Source organism: Nannobrachium achirus (genome assembly GCF_963921795.1).
Source record: "Nannobrachium achirus genome assembly, chromosome: 4".
NCBI lineage: Eukaryota > Metazoa > Chordata > Actinopteri > Myctophiformes > Myctophidae > Nannobrachium > Nannobrachium achirus.
The window spans coordinates 1,581,453-1,597,333 of record NC_137813.1 but is presented as its reverse complement, the minus strand read 5'-3'; the positions used below and the strand labels follow the sequence as shown (position 1 = coordinate 1,597,333).

Below are 15,881 nucleotides of genomic sequence, written 5' to 3'. Positions count from 1 at the left end.
AGCAATATGGCAATTAATGGCACCACTGTGAACATTTAACTCCAGGCTACTTTCTTTTTACTTTATTGAGTAGTTTATGTACATTTCTCCAATACTTTGTCCTTCTATTCCACTACTTCTCAGCAGCAAATCTCATGCTTCAGTACAGTTATTTGAGGTTATATAGGTTGTTTGAAGTTAGTATATTTTGATTATGCCGATACTTACTTTATATCACACTTATTTTACAATTTACAACATAGTCATTTTATCCTGAGTTGCTTACAATAAACAAGGTAAACACATGCACAGAATGCAGAGAGACAAGCGTAGTGTCTCAGTAAACTATAGGATCATAGAATGCAGAGAGACAGCGTATAGCGTCTCAGTAAACTATAGGATCATAGAACGCAGAGAGACAGCGTAGCGTCTCAGTAAACTATAGGATCATAGAACGCAGAGAGACAGCGTATAGCGTCTCAGTAAACTATAGGATCATAGAACGCAGAGAGACAGCGTAGTGTCTCAGTAAACTATAGGATCATAGAATGCAGAGAGACAGTGTAGTGTCTCAGTAAACTATAGGATCATAGAATGCAGAGAGACAGCGTAGTGTCCTCAGTAAACTATAGGATCATAGAACGCAGAGAGACAGCTTAGCGTCTCAGTAAACTATAGGATCATAGAACGCAGAGAGACAGCGTAGCGTCTCAGTAAACTATAGGATCATAGAACGCAGAGAGACAGCGTAGCGTCTCAGTAAACTATAGGATCATAGAATGCAGAGAGACAGCGTAGCGTCTCAGTAAACTATAGGATCATAGAATGCAGAGACTATAGGCCTATAGGGATCATGAAACAAGAAACTATACCATCAGTTTAAACAATATACTATCAAAAAAATCACACCCAATGGGAAGTGAGCGGTGGTCGTGCTTGCATAACGTCTTCAGACTAGGATTTAAGTCTAGGATGTACAAGCTATGCTACACACACACAGTTTTGCTATGGCAATACGCTAAGGAAAAAGGCTACAGACACACGCACAGCCACTCTATGGAGCGGTTTACCACCGCTCAAAATAGGCCTATATAATCTGTAAGGTGAAAGTATATAAACTATTATAGGACGCAAGATCAACAAATGAACCTGGAACCAATCTAAATAAAATCCAAAATAAATTACATTTAAACCTTTGCATATCTGCATGGTGGTCCATTTTGAATATAGGCCTTTTACTTGTAAAACAAAGTATTTGCCAGACCCATGAAATGGGTAGGCCTACATAAGCAAATGTCGGTCTGTCCGGGTTTTCTATATAAAGGGTATATATGATGATGACATGATGATGACATGCCTACAAAAGGCATGATGTCATAAATGATGATGACAGACAGGGGGTCTGGCACAACCAGGTTGACCTGGTCTAGTTTTTATATGTGTTACTCTGAAGTATAGGCCTATCCAGGCTGCCCCCAGTCTCCCAGCCTTCCATTCCCAGCCAGCAAAAGCAATACGGCAATTAATGGGGGGTTGTTGGCCCCGCGTTATAAGTTAATAAACTTCAGAGGTAATAACTTAGTGGCCGCGTGAGGAGGTTGAAGTGTAATTCCGTTGACTCTGGCCGGCGGCCCGCAGACACACAGAGGGGATTTGTGTGTGTGCTTGGCGGCCGCTGTGTGCCGCTCTGTCGGCCCCGGCGCACCGACACACCCCGCCCCCACGGAGCACCCACACACACCGCCCCCACGGAGCACCCACACACACCGCCCCCACGGAGCACCCACACACCGCCCCCCACGGAGCACCCACACACCGCCCCACGGAGCACCCACACACACCGCCCCCCACGGAGCACCCACACACACCGCCCCCACGGAGCACCCACACACACCGCCCCCACGGAGCACCCACACACCGCCCCCACGGAGCACCCACACACCGCCCCCACGGAGCACCCACACACCGCCCCCACGGAGCACCCACACACACCGCCCCCACGGAGCACCCACACACACCGCCCCCACGGAGCACCCACACACCGCCCCCACGGAGCACCCACACACACCCGCCCCCACGGAGCACCCACACACCCCGCCCCCACGGAGCACCCACACACACGCCCCCACGGAGCACCCACACACACCGCCCCCACGGAGCACCCACACACAACCGCCCCCACGGAGCACCCCACACACACCGCCCCCACGGAGCACCCACACACCCGCCAAGGGGTCAAACTCGTTTTTCTGCTATACCACCAAAATGTGGAAAGCCTTACCGAAGTCCATAAAGGAGTGTGGATCACTAGCATCCTTTAAAATTGCCCTGAAAAACCACTTACAGGCAGCAGCCGTTCGCAACTGGTAAAAAAAAACGAACCTAGCCCAACCCTACCCTCCCCTGCCCCTTCTTTGTATACTGTTTGTTTAGACCAGGGGTGTCAAACTGCCATTTCGCGGGCATTTTGCGGCCCGCGAAGAGGTCCAATGCGGCCCGCGACGGACCCCCGGCGGCCATCTTTGAAAAAAAAAAAAAAAAAAAAAAAAAAAAAAAACATTTTTTTTTTTTTTTTTTTTTTCAAAAATATTTTTTGGACCTCCAAAAATGTAGTAGGCATGATCGCAATCGCGAAATTGCATGTTTAACCCCCATACCACACCACATTTGAAGAAAACATAATGGCTTCTATCTCATGAATGCCTGAACGGATTTCCAAGCGGATTTTTTTGTTTGAAAGTGAACAGCATGCACACACATGGTGCATGAGTAGAAAAGAATATGTATAACTTCAAATTGAGTTGTGTAAAGGCCTATTCACACTGATCACTATATACGTATAACTTTACAAATCTTATGTATATATATATATATATATGTGTGTGTGTGTGTGTGTGTGTGTGTGTGTGTGTGTGTGTGTGTGTGTGTGTAAACACCTTTGACACAATCTAATTGTCTCAATAGAAGAGCAGGAAAACTAAACACAATCATCTCAATTGTTATATTGTAACATACACTACCATTCAGATTAGTAATAAAATGTGATTTTATTGGCCAAGCAAAGTAGGCCTGCATAATACAAGTGTAACTATACAAGCTGAAACTCTGGAGTCTCAGGTGATCATAGCTGAAACCTCAGAACAATAGCCACACATTAGCAACCATAACTACAGATAGCCACCCATTAGCTAACAGAAACTGCTTATGTAAATGCTGGAATGTTAAAAAGGTAATCTCTTTCACTTCAAATTGCACAAATTAGCTATTGTTCATAAGTACTGTAGTTATAGAACTGACTGCCAACAGACTGAAAAACAATGCTGGTATAACAGCCATTCACACTGAGTGTAATAGTTTGGAAAATTGTTTGAAAATGTTCACTGTGTGTGTGTGTGTGTGTGTGTGTGTGTGTGTGTGTGTGTGTGTGTGTGTGTGTGTGTGTGTGTGTGTGTGTGTGTGTGCATATGTATATGCATATGTTTATATACACACATATGTTTATTATATATATATATATATATATATATATATATATATATATATATATATGCACACTTAATGGCACTTAGCTGGATGTGTGTGCTCGTGCGCTGGCTGCGGCCCAGCTCAAGTCACCTTTTGACCAATGTGGCCCTCAACCCAAAATGAGTTTAACACCCCTGGTTTAGACTTACTGTTTTCTTTTTTGTTTTTCTTTACATATCTGCATATTACTGTGTTCTATCTGTCTGTCATTCAATGTTATATGAGATACTTCAATGGTTTCCTGTGGAAATAAGCGTAGTCTTTTCATGGATCTCCTTTTAGTAGACCTTGTACCAGTGAACTGTAGTACTGTACCGTCATGAAACTGTACCTTTTCCTATGCAAACTTCTAATAAAGTCTTCAATCAATCAATCAATCAATCAATCAAGCCCCCACGGAGAGAAACTCAGCCCCTCAGGTCCAAATCAATGCGCGTTCATTTTGTCGAGGTGTTGCGGTCAGACTCGTTGCTAGCTTTCTGGCACAAGGGCGCGACGGGACGGCAATAAAAAATAAAAACACACGAGCACGTCGCACGTACACGCGCGCATACACACACGTCGCATTGCTATAGAGTTGTGAGGACACCAACATTTTTAGGACGATGGCGATTTCAAGAATGCAATTGTTTCTCCCCGATTTTAATCTTAAATATAAAGTCGAAAATATAGCAGATCTGTAAGCTCACAGCTCGCTGTACTGTGATGTGTCATAAGCACGTAGATCTGATATTTTGCAACTAATTATAAAATCAGGCATAACTCCAACAACCCCTATAAACCTAACCTCCAAATGTCTGAACACACACAGACACACACACACACGCACACGCACACGCGCACGCGCGCACACACACACACACACACACACACACACACACACACACACACACACACACACACACACACACACACACACACACACACACACGCGCGCGCGCGCGCTTTTACGCACGCAATTACGCACGGCACTCACACAAGAGGAAAGGTGCTGACGCATGGGCCGGGCTGTAAGATGAAGCAGCCTCCAGGCTGGATTTATGGTGATCTTTCCCGGTGCGATCCGTTATTCCGGGGCGGGGAGCCGGGCTGGGCTACACGGTGTAGCCTAGCCGGGCCGCGACGCTTGAGAGCCGGCCAGGGTCATAACTCAACCCGGGCTCACATGAATGAGCTCCATCCAGAACCGGGCCCGCGCTTATGATCTATGGCCTGTTCATATGTTGTAATAAGGCTGTGTGTGTGTGTGTGTGTGTGTGTGTGTGTGTGTGTGTGTGTGTGTGTGTGTGTGTGTGTGTGTGTGTGTGGAGAGAGAGAGTGCGCGCGTGAGAGAGAGAGATTTTAGTGTCAGTAAACTAATGTGACACACGCGCGCGCACACGCGCACACAGCTCACAGACAGATAGATCTAACTTGTCACAACGCCTCCCTAAAAATTCCGACTTCTGGAGCGACTTTGGAAAGAAGAAAAAAAGAAAGAGAGAGAGAAAGAAAGAAGGAAAGAAAAACGTTTTCAGATTTATTCCTCGGCTTTAATGAGGAGAGAAACGCAGCCTCGACGCGCTGACCTGAGGTTGTTCAGAACATTCATGGATGTTAAGAGTTTCCAGTCTGAATGTAAAGCCTTCTCCTCTTTAATAACTCAAGACCTGCTGGAAATACAGCGTTCATTACAGCTCTGCACGGAGCAGCGGCCAAACACAGCTCTGCTCTGCTCGTCAACAAGACACCATGATATATTAGATGTTGTTTATTCATAAAGTAGTGATTAAAGTATTTTAACTCTGCGAGAACACCACGTTTTCTGCGTTCATATAGCACGTCATCGATAGACCTTATGATGTCATAGTTTGTTCAATATTTATTCCGAAGCGAGGGCGACTCGCAAACCGTCTCCAAGCTAAACGATGAGGCCTACATGCATCGATCTTCTCACAGTCACTGCAATAAGGTGAAAAAATAATGAATATTCCTGTCATTTTCACAATTTACAATTTAGGCATTTAGCAGACGCTCTTAATCCAGAGCGACTTACAATAAGCAAGGTAATACATCAATACATTAAATGCATAGAATAGAAATAGTAGTCTACAAGAAAAAGAACGTATAGACCAAGCACCTATTCAGTAAAACACTTTATATAAAACCCTAAACAACTGCAATCTAACTTTCATGTTAGCCCATTTTCTGATCTGTTGTAAATGGTTTTCTATATATTATTGGTCTAATACTAATACTAATAGAGAAACACTATTGAGTGCAAATCCCCCCATGCGTACATTTATGTATTTGTAATTCTGAGAATCATAGGCCCACACACCCGTGAGCCTGCAACATGCCGGCAAACTGTCTGATTTAACGTAAATCCAGGCGTTGTTACACATGTTATTACACATGTTATTACACATGTTATTATTGCAGATGTGTGAGAAAAATACTCAGGACTGTTATATGGCAAAGCCAGGTTGAAAAAAAAAGAAGGTTGGATTCATGCTGGGTGGAGAGACTTCCTCTCTCTCTCTCTCTCTCTCTCTCTCTCTCTCTCTCTCTCTCTCTCTCTCTCTCTCTCTCTCTCTCTCTCTCTCTCTGACCTACATTCCTGGCTCTGTTTGGCAGCAGAAGAGCCCAGAAGATGTGAGATAAAAGAAACAGAATGTAATCAGTTTATTATCATCATTTATTATTTATAATCTTCCTCTTTCCATTTCATCCTAATCTACGTCTCCTCTCCGCCAGGGCGGGTAGGAATCTCCCTCTCCTGTTATATTAATATAAAGAGCGCTTTTTTCCTTTCCCAACAGCAGGAATATAAGTCTTTACGGTGCATCATCCCGTCCCGCCCGCCTCGCCTCGCCAGGCCGGGCGGGGCCGTGCAGTAAATATAGTGGCTGGTGAATTATGAGCGTCTGGTCTATTGAGAACTAATCTAGCTTGCTTTGTGGCGCGGAGGCTCGCGGGGCAGTGATTGATCGTCCCCGCGAAGCGGAGTTTATGATTTTTTTATTATTAGACAGCCAGCGGACTGGAAGGTCGGAGAGACGAGCCGAAGATGTTCCACCATGGAGCCTAAAACTGTGACTTATTGTTAATTAGAACACTTTCTTTTTACTTTGATTCATCTTTTTTTTTGGCCTTGCCTTGTGAATATCAATGCTAAAAGAACAGCAAATGTCCAAGAAATGTTAATTATAACACTTGCTTTTGGTACTTTGATTAATCTTTGTTGCCTTGTGAATATCAATGTAAAAGAAAAGAAATGCCCAAGAAAAAACTGTAGATATTATTCACTTTAAAATGCTCAGACCTTCACTTACTAACTCTGACCTAAAAGGTTTGTTTCAGGTCCAATTCATTCTCTCATCAGAGCATGCAAACACACACAAACACACACACACACACACACACACACACACACACACACACACACACACACACACACACACACACACACACACACACACACACCACAATATCCAATCACTGCAATACCCTTAGCTCTCTCTCTCTCTCTCTCTCTAAGTATATTGTGTAGTTTTTTGATGAAAGCGATAAACAACGCCGCTGCCTCTATAAAGTGTCACGCATGTAATTCAAAATGTCCAGAGCTTAAACATTAACTAACACTACGGAGCCACTTACACAACACACACACACACACACACACACACACACACACACACACACACACACACACACACACACACACACACACACACACACACACACACACACACACACACACCTCCTTAATTGCACCATTCATTTAGAGCAGCAGCTATCAATTATGACGCCATGAGCCGAACCGTTCCTAGACCAGCACATAGCCTACACCTCACTGCATATGGATATCATTTATAAACTGTTCAGACCAGCATATAGCCTACACCTCACTGAATATGATATCATTTATAAACTGTTCAGACCAGCATATAGCCTACACCTCACTGAATATGATATCATTTATAAACTGTTCAGACCAGCATATAGCCTACACCTCACTGAATATGATATCATTTATAAACTGTTCCTAGACCAGCATATAGCCTACACCTCACTGAATATGATATCATTTATAAACTGTTCCTAGACCAGCATATAGCCTACACCTCACTGAATATGATATCATTTATAAACTGTTCCTAGACCAGCACATAGCCTACACCTCACTGAATATGATATCATTTATAAACTGTTCCTAGACCAGCATATAGCCTACACCTCACTGAATATGATATCATTTATAAACTGTTCCTAGACCAGCATATAGCCTACACCTCACTGAATATGATATCATTTATAAACTGTTCCTAGACCAGCATATAGCCTACACCTCACTGAATATGATATCATTTATAAACTGTTCCTAGACCAGCACATAGCCTACACCTCACTGAATATGATATCATTTATAAACTGTTCCTAGACCAGCATATAGCCTACACCTCACTGAATATGGATATCATTTATAAACTGTTCAGACCAGCATATAGCCTACACCTCACTGAATATGATATCATTTATAAACTGTTCAGACCAGCATATAGCCTACACCTCACTGAATATGATATCATTTATAAACCGTTCCTAGACCAGCATATAGCCTACACCTCACTGCATATGGATATCATTTATAAACTGTTCAGACCAGCATATAGCCTACACCTCACTGAATATGATATCATTTATAAACTGTTCCTAGACCAGCATATAGCCTACACCTCACTGAATATGGATATCATTTATAAACTGTTCCTAGACCAGCACATAGCCTACACCTCACTGAATATGATATCATTTATAAACTGTTCAGACCAGCATATAGCCTACACCTCACTGAATATGATATCATTTATAAACCGTTCCTAGACCAGCATATAGCCTACACCTCACTGCATATGGATATCATTTATAAACTGTTCTAGACCAGCATATAGCCTACACCTCACTGAATATGATATCATTTATAAACTGTTCCTAGACCAGCATATAGCCTACACCTCACTGAATATGATATCATTTATAAACTGTTCCTAGACCAGCACATAGCCTACACCTCACTGAATATGATATCATTTATAAACTGTTCCTAGACCAGCATATAGCCTACACCTCACTGAATATGATATCATTTATAAACTGTTCCTAGACCAGCATATAGCCTACACCTCACTGAATATGATATCATTTATAAACTGTTCCTAGACCAGCATATAGCCTACACCTCACTGAATATGATATCATTTATAAACTGTTCCTAGACCAGCATATAGCCTACACCTCACTGAATATGATATCATTTATAAACTGTTCCTAGACCAGCATATAGCCTACACCTCACTGAATATGATATCATTTATAAACTGTTCCTAGACCAGCACATAGCCTACACCTCACTGAATATGATATCATTTATAAACTGTTCCTAGACCAGCATATAGCCTACACCTCACTGAATATGGATATCATTTATAAACTGTTCCTAGACCAGCACATAGCCTACACCTCACTGAATATGATATCATTTATAAACTGTTCAGACCAGCATATAGCCTACACCTCACTGAATATGATATCATTTATAAACTGTTCCTAGACCAGCATATATCCTACACCTCACTGAATATGATATCATTTATAAACTGTTCCTAGACCAGCATATAGCCTACACCTCACTGAATATGATATCATTTATAAACTGTTCCTAGACCAGCATATAGCCTACACCTCACTGAATATGATATCATTTATAAACTGTTCCTAGACCAGCATATAGCCTACACCTCACTGAATATGATATCATTTATAAACTGTTCCTAGACCAGCATATAGCCTACACCTCACTGAATATGATATCATTTATAAACTGTTCCTAGACCAGCATATAGCCTACACCTCACTGAATATGATATCATTTATAAACTGTTCCTAGACCAGCATATAGCCTACACCTCACTGAATATGATATCATTTATAAACTGTTCAGACCAGCATATAGCCTACACCTCACTGAATATGATATCATTTATAAACTGTTCCTAGACCAGCATATAGCCTACACCTCACTGAATATGATATCATTTATAAACTGTTCCTAGACCAGCATATAGCCTACACCTCACTGAATATGATATCATTTATAAACTGTTCCTAGACCAGCATATAGCCTACACCTCACTGAATATGATATCATTTATAAACTGTTCCTAGACCAGCACATAGCCTACACCTCACTGAATATGATATCATTTATAAACTGTTCAGACCAGCATATAGCCTACACCTCACTGAATATGATATCATTTATAAACTGTTCCTAGACCAGCACATAGCCTACACCTCACTGCATATGATATCATTTATAAACTGTTCCTAGACCAGCATATAGCCTACACCTCACTGAATATGATATCATTTATAAACTGTTCCTAGACCAGCATATAGCCTACACCTCACTGAATATGATATCATTTATAAACTGTTCCTAGACCAGCACATAGCCTACACCTCACTGAATATGATATCATTTATAAACTGTTCAGACCAGCATATAGCCTACACCTCACTGAATATGATATCATTTATAAACTGTTCCTAGACCAGCACATAGCCTACACCTCACTGAATATGATATCATTTATAAACTGTTCCTAGACCAGCATATAGCCTACACCTCACTGAATATGATATCATTTATAAACTGTTCCTAGACCAGCATATATCCTACACCTCACTGAATATGATATCATTTATAAACTGTTCCTAGACCAGCACATAGCCTACACCTCACTGAATATGATATCATTTATAAACTGTTCCTAGACCAGCATATAGCCTACACCTCACTGAATATGATATCATTTATAAACTGTTCCTAGACCAGCATATAGCCTACACCTCACTGAATATGATATCATTTATAAACTGTTCCTAGACCAGCATATAGCCTACACCTCACTGAATATGATATCATTTATAAACTGTTCCTAGACCAGCATATAGCCTACACCTCACTGAATATGATATCATTTATAAACTGTTCCTAGACCAGCATATAGCCTACACCTCACTGAATATGATATCATTTATAAACTGTTCAGACCAGCATATAGCCTACACCTCACTGAATATGATATCATTTATAAACTGTTCAGACCAGCACATAGCCTACACCTCACTGAATATGATATCATTTATAAACTGTTCCTAGACCAGCATATAGCCTACACCTCACTGAATATGATATCATTTATAAACTGTTCCTAGACCAGCATATAGCCTACACCTCACTGAATATGATATCATTTATAAACTGTTCCTAGACCAGCATATAGCCTACACCTCACTGAATATGATATCATTTATAAACTGTTCCTAGACCAGCATATAGCCTACACCTCACTGAATATGATATCATTTATAAACTGTTCCTAGACCAGCACATAGCCTACACCTCACTGAATATGATATCATTTATAAACTGTTCCTAGACCAGCACATAGCCTACACCTCACTGAATATGATATCATTTATAAACTGTTCCTAGACCAGCACATAGCCTACACCTCACTGAATATGATATCATTTATAAACTGTTCCTAGACCAGCATATAGCCTACACCTCACTGAATATGATATCATTTATAAACTGTTCCCAGACCAGCATATAGCCTACACCTCACTGAATATGATATCATTTATAAACTGTTCAGACCAGCATATAGCCTACACCTCACTGAATATGATATCATTTATAAACTGTTCAGACCAGCATATAGCCTACACCTCACTGAATATGATATCATTTATAAACTGTTCCTAGACCAGCATATAGCCTACACCTCACTGAATATGATATCATTTATAAACTGTTCCTAGACCAGCATATAGCCTACACCTCACTGAATATGATATCATTTATAAACTGTTCCTAGACCAGCACATAGCCTACACCTCACTGAATATGATATCATTTATAAACTGTTCCTAGACCAGCATATAGCCTACACCTCACTGAATATGATATCATTTATAAACTGTTCCTAGACCAGCATATAGCCTACACCTCACTGAATATGATATCATTTATAAACTGTTCCTAGACCAGCATATAGCCTACACCTCACTGAATATGATATCATTTATAAACTGTTCCTAGACCAGCACATAGCCTACACCTCACTGAATATGATATCATTTATAAACTGTTCCTAGACCAGCACATAGCCTACACCTCACTGAATATGATATCATTTATAAACTGTTCCTAGACCAGCATATAGCCTACACCTCACTGAATATGATATCATTTATAAACTGTTCCTAGACCAGCACATAGCCTACACCTCACTGAATATGATATCATTTATAAACTGTTCCTAGACCAGCATATAGCCTACACCTCACTGAATATGGATATCATTTATAAACCGTTCCTAGACCAGCACATAGCCTACACCTCACTGAATATGATATCATTTATAAACTGTTCAGACCAGCATATAGCCTACACCTCACTGAATATGATATCATTTATAAACTGTTCCTAGACCAGCACATAGCCTACACCTCACTGAATATGATATCATTTATAAACTGTTCCCAGACCAGCACATAGCCTACACCTCACTGAATATGATATCATTTATAAACTGTTCCTAGACCAGCATATAGCCTACACCTCACTGAATATGATATCATTTATAAACTGTTCCTAGACCAGCACATAGCCTACACCTCACTGAATATGATATCATTTATAAACTGTTCCTAGACCAGCACATAGCCTACACCTCACTGAATATGATATCATTTATAAACTGTTCCTAGACCAGCATATAGCCTACACCTCACTGAATATGGATATCATTTATAAACTGTTCCTAGACCAGCATATAGCCTACACCTCACTGAATATGATATCATTTATAAACTGTTCCTAGACCAGCATATATCCTACACCTCACTGAATATGATATCATTTATAAACTGTTCCTAGACCAGCATATAGCCTACACCTCACTGAATATGATATCATTTATAAACTGTTCCTAGACCAGCACATAGCCTACACCTCACTGAATATGATATCATTTATAAACTGTTCCCAGACCAGCACATAGCCTACACCTCACTGAATATGATATCATTTATAAACTGTTCCTAGACCAGCACATAGCCTACACCTCACTGAATATGATATCATTTATAAACTGTTCCCAGACCAGCACATAGCCTACACCTCACTGGGAGAATATGAGTCATATAAACGGGATATAAACCGTTCCCAGATCAGTAACCTACAATATATAAAGATCACTACAGGATATTGGTTTATGGTCAAATACATTGTTCCCAGACCGGTAGGCCTACAGCTCACTGTAATATATAAACTAATAAAATGTTCCCACATCAGAATATCAGTGAGGAATAAAGCAATGGAAAGCTACATTATATTATAATGAAGACAAAACATGCTTATAATGAAATAATGTATTTTAATGTTACCCCATAGTGTGCACATTTGCTATTTTTTCTTTTGCACACCCTGGTTCAAATGAACACTGTGTGCATATAATATACGATGCTTTGTTGAAGTTAATTGTTCTAAACTCTTGTTTGTATCAGTATTGCTGCCCTTGCATGGATGTGTGGTCAAAAGGCAGGGGTTCCACAACGTTAGAGTTCTAAATATAATGAATACAAAAGAAGGGTCCCTGATAAAGCTATTATATCCATATCTGATAAAGCTTTATTATCACTGGATGCTCAACTGCTGCCCTTGCAGTCTGTATACGTGCAGTTTTATCATCAAGATAAAACTGATATAAAAATGTATTATATATATATATATATATATATATATATATATATATATATATATATATATATATATATATATATATATATATATATATATATATAACTTGACTAGCAGTAATTGTTGATGTAAATGATGATATCCCCCAAACTCAAATTCATGTTGGCTGACTTGACTTTGAGACAAATTAATAACTCAATGTCGACCACTTAAAGTATTTGTATTGGCCTGCATACAGTATGTGTTGGAAATGGATCATATTCTCACAGTTATGACTGAAGTTATGCATACATAACACCCCCCCCCCCCCCACCCCACCCCCCCCCCACACACACACACACACACACACACACACACACACACACACACACACACACACACACACACACACACACACACACACACACACACACACACACACACACACACACACACACACACACACACAGGAACCTCAAGAATATTCAATCAGCCGTCAACTTGATCCCCCAAAATAAGAAGTCAAAGATAATAATTGACTCATATATTCATATATCATCATATATATCATACATATATATATATATATATATATATATATATATATCATACATCATATATATTATATATATATATAATTGACTCATAAATTCCTACAACAACAAAGTAAATTCACAAAAAGCCTTATAGGACTATTATTGCTTTAAAGGCTCGCTTGTCTCTTTTGTTGTGGATACAATAAACTGTCCACGTATGTCAGTTGAGCGAAGTGCCACGTGAATGTGAACCAAACTAAGTTTAAAGTTTTAAACTTTAAACCTACATCTGAACAATATATAGCTGTAGATGTGATATCACAGTGCAGTGTCAATTTAACCCTGATAGACTCTACACATAACACAGTGGTTACATTAGTGCCTCAGATGAGTCTTCAGAGATACATTAAAAGTGAGTGTTTTTAGGTTTTAGCCCGTTCTGTGCATGCATCCATAACTCCAGAACCAACAGTTCAGGCGTATTGCTGTTAAACCCCGTTAAAAGCCTCTAATAGTGAATATAGACTACTAGAGTGATAGACAGACAGATGGACGAGCCTTTGTTCCGTTGTGTTTCATTTTATGGCGACATTAAAAGACTTTTACAAGCTCCGCTTCCTTCCTCTGCCCCGACGCTTTTTAATCACTTACTTTGATCCGGAGCGTCTTTCTCGTCGCTGCCGCCGCCGTCGCCGCAGATGTCCTTGTCGGCGTCCCCGAAGCCCTGCGGCAGGCCGGCGGGGAGGTGCGGGTGGAGGTGATGGTGATGGTGGTGGTGGTGGTGGTAGTCCCGGGCTGACTCCAGGATGTACGTGGTCCCGGCGGAGGCGGCGTCGTGCTGGTGCTTGGGGACGGGGATCTCCGCTCCGCCGAGGTGTCCGAGCAGCGGCTCCAGCTTCACCTGGCCGCCGGTCACCGCGGCTCCCTGCTGGCCCGCCTGGCCGGCCGGGCCGGGGCCGCCGCCGCCGGGCACCGAGGGCACCGGCACCACCGGTACCACCGACTCGGAGCCTCCTCCTCCCGCCCCGCGGGGCGCCGGAGCGCCGCAGTCCAGCCAGGAGCGCAGGTATCCGCGGGTGTCCGCGGCGTGCTGCGCCGCGGGGATGTACGGGTGGTAGACCGCCGCCGGCAGGCCGTTGGCGGCGTGGTGGTGCGGGCTGAACGGGCTCCACGACGACGAGAACACCGGCGGCTTGGGCTGGAAGCTACACGACGGGTAGGAGTCTGCCGGGTGAGGCGGGTGTTCCACGGAGCTGCTGTGTCTCCCCGCGGAGGAGGAAGCCCCGGCCGCCGCAGCGGCAGCGGCAGCTCCGGAGCTTCCCCCACCGTACGGGATGCCTGATCCCGGGCCGGGGAAGCGGCTGCCCGGGGAAGCGCTGGAGAGATCATCGCTGTCGTGACTTATGATGGAGTCCACGTAGTAGTTGCTCAAAGTTCCAGAAATGGACATTCTGGAACATTCTCTGATTCTACTGGACGGAAAACACGCACAACATCACTGAGCTGCGCGCACAGCACGCACTTTTCTTTTTCTTTTTCTTTTTATTGTTATTTCTCTTTCTTTATTTCTTTATCTCTCTCTCTCTCTTCCTCGCTCGGTGCGTCCCGCTTGTCGTTCTTCTCTCTCTCTCTCTCTCTCTCTCTCTCTCTCTCTCTCTCTGTCTCTCTCTCTTTCTCTTTTTCTTTTTTTCTTACGGGTCGTTCGTTCCTTCCTTTTCCAAGTCGTCGCTCGTTGAAACAAAGTACGTCGTATTGCGCGCGGGGTTTGTTGGGTCTGTGCGCGAGCGGCAAACTGATTGGCTGGACTTTTTCTACCAGCCTGATAAAGCGTCAATGATGCGTAAATCACTGATCTGACCCCTCCCCCCCCCTTCACCCCCCCCCCCCCCTCTCTCTCTCTCTCTCTCTCTCTCTCTCTCTCTCTCTCTCTCTCTCTCTCTCTCTCTCTCTCTCTCTCTCCCAAATAAATTGTCTTGTTTATGCAATATGCAAAATGAGCAGCAGCTTCCATCCATATATTGTACGTGTTGGCGCGCTGCTGTCTC

At 42.1% G+C, this 15,881-nt stretch overlaps 1 protein-coding gene across 1 annotated transcript in view; it reads right to left on the bottom strand.

The window, feature by feature from the left end:
* The window catches only part of hoxb9a (homeobox B9a), a gene marked incomplete at both ends in the record, with an annotated part of 17,626 nt that extends 2,340 nt beyond the window's left edge, over positions 1-15,286 (bottom strand). The window contains one exon of the mRNA XM_080724836.1: positions 14,488-15,286. Coding sequence (XP_080580962.1) covers positions 14,488-15,286 — 799 coding nt within the window. The remainder of the gene's footprint in view (positions 1-14,487) is intronic.
* Between the last annotated feature and the right edge of the window lie 595 nt (positions 15,287-15,881).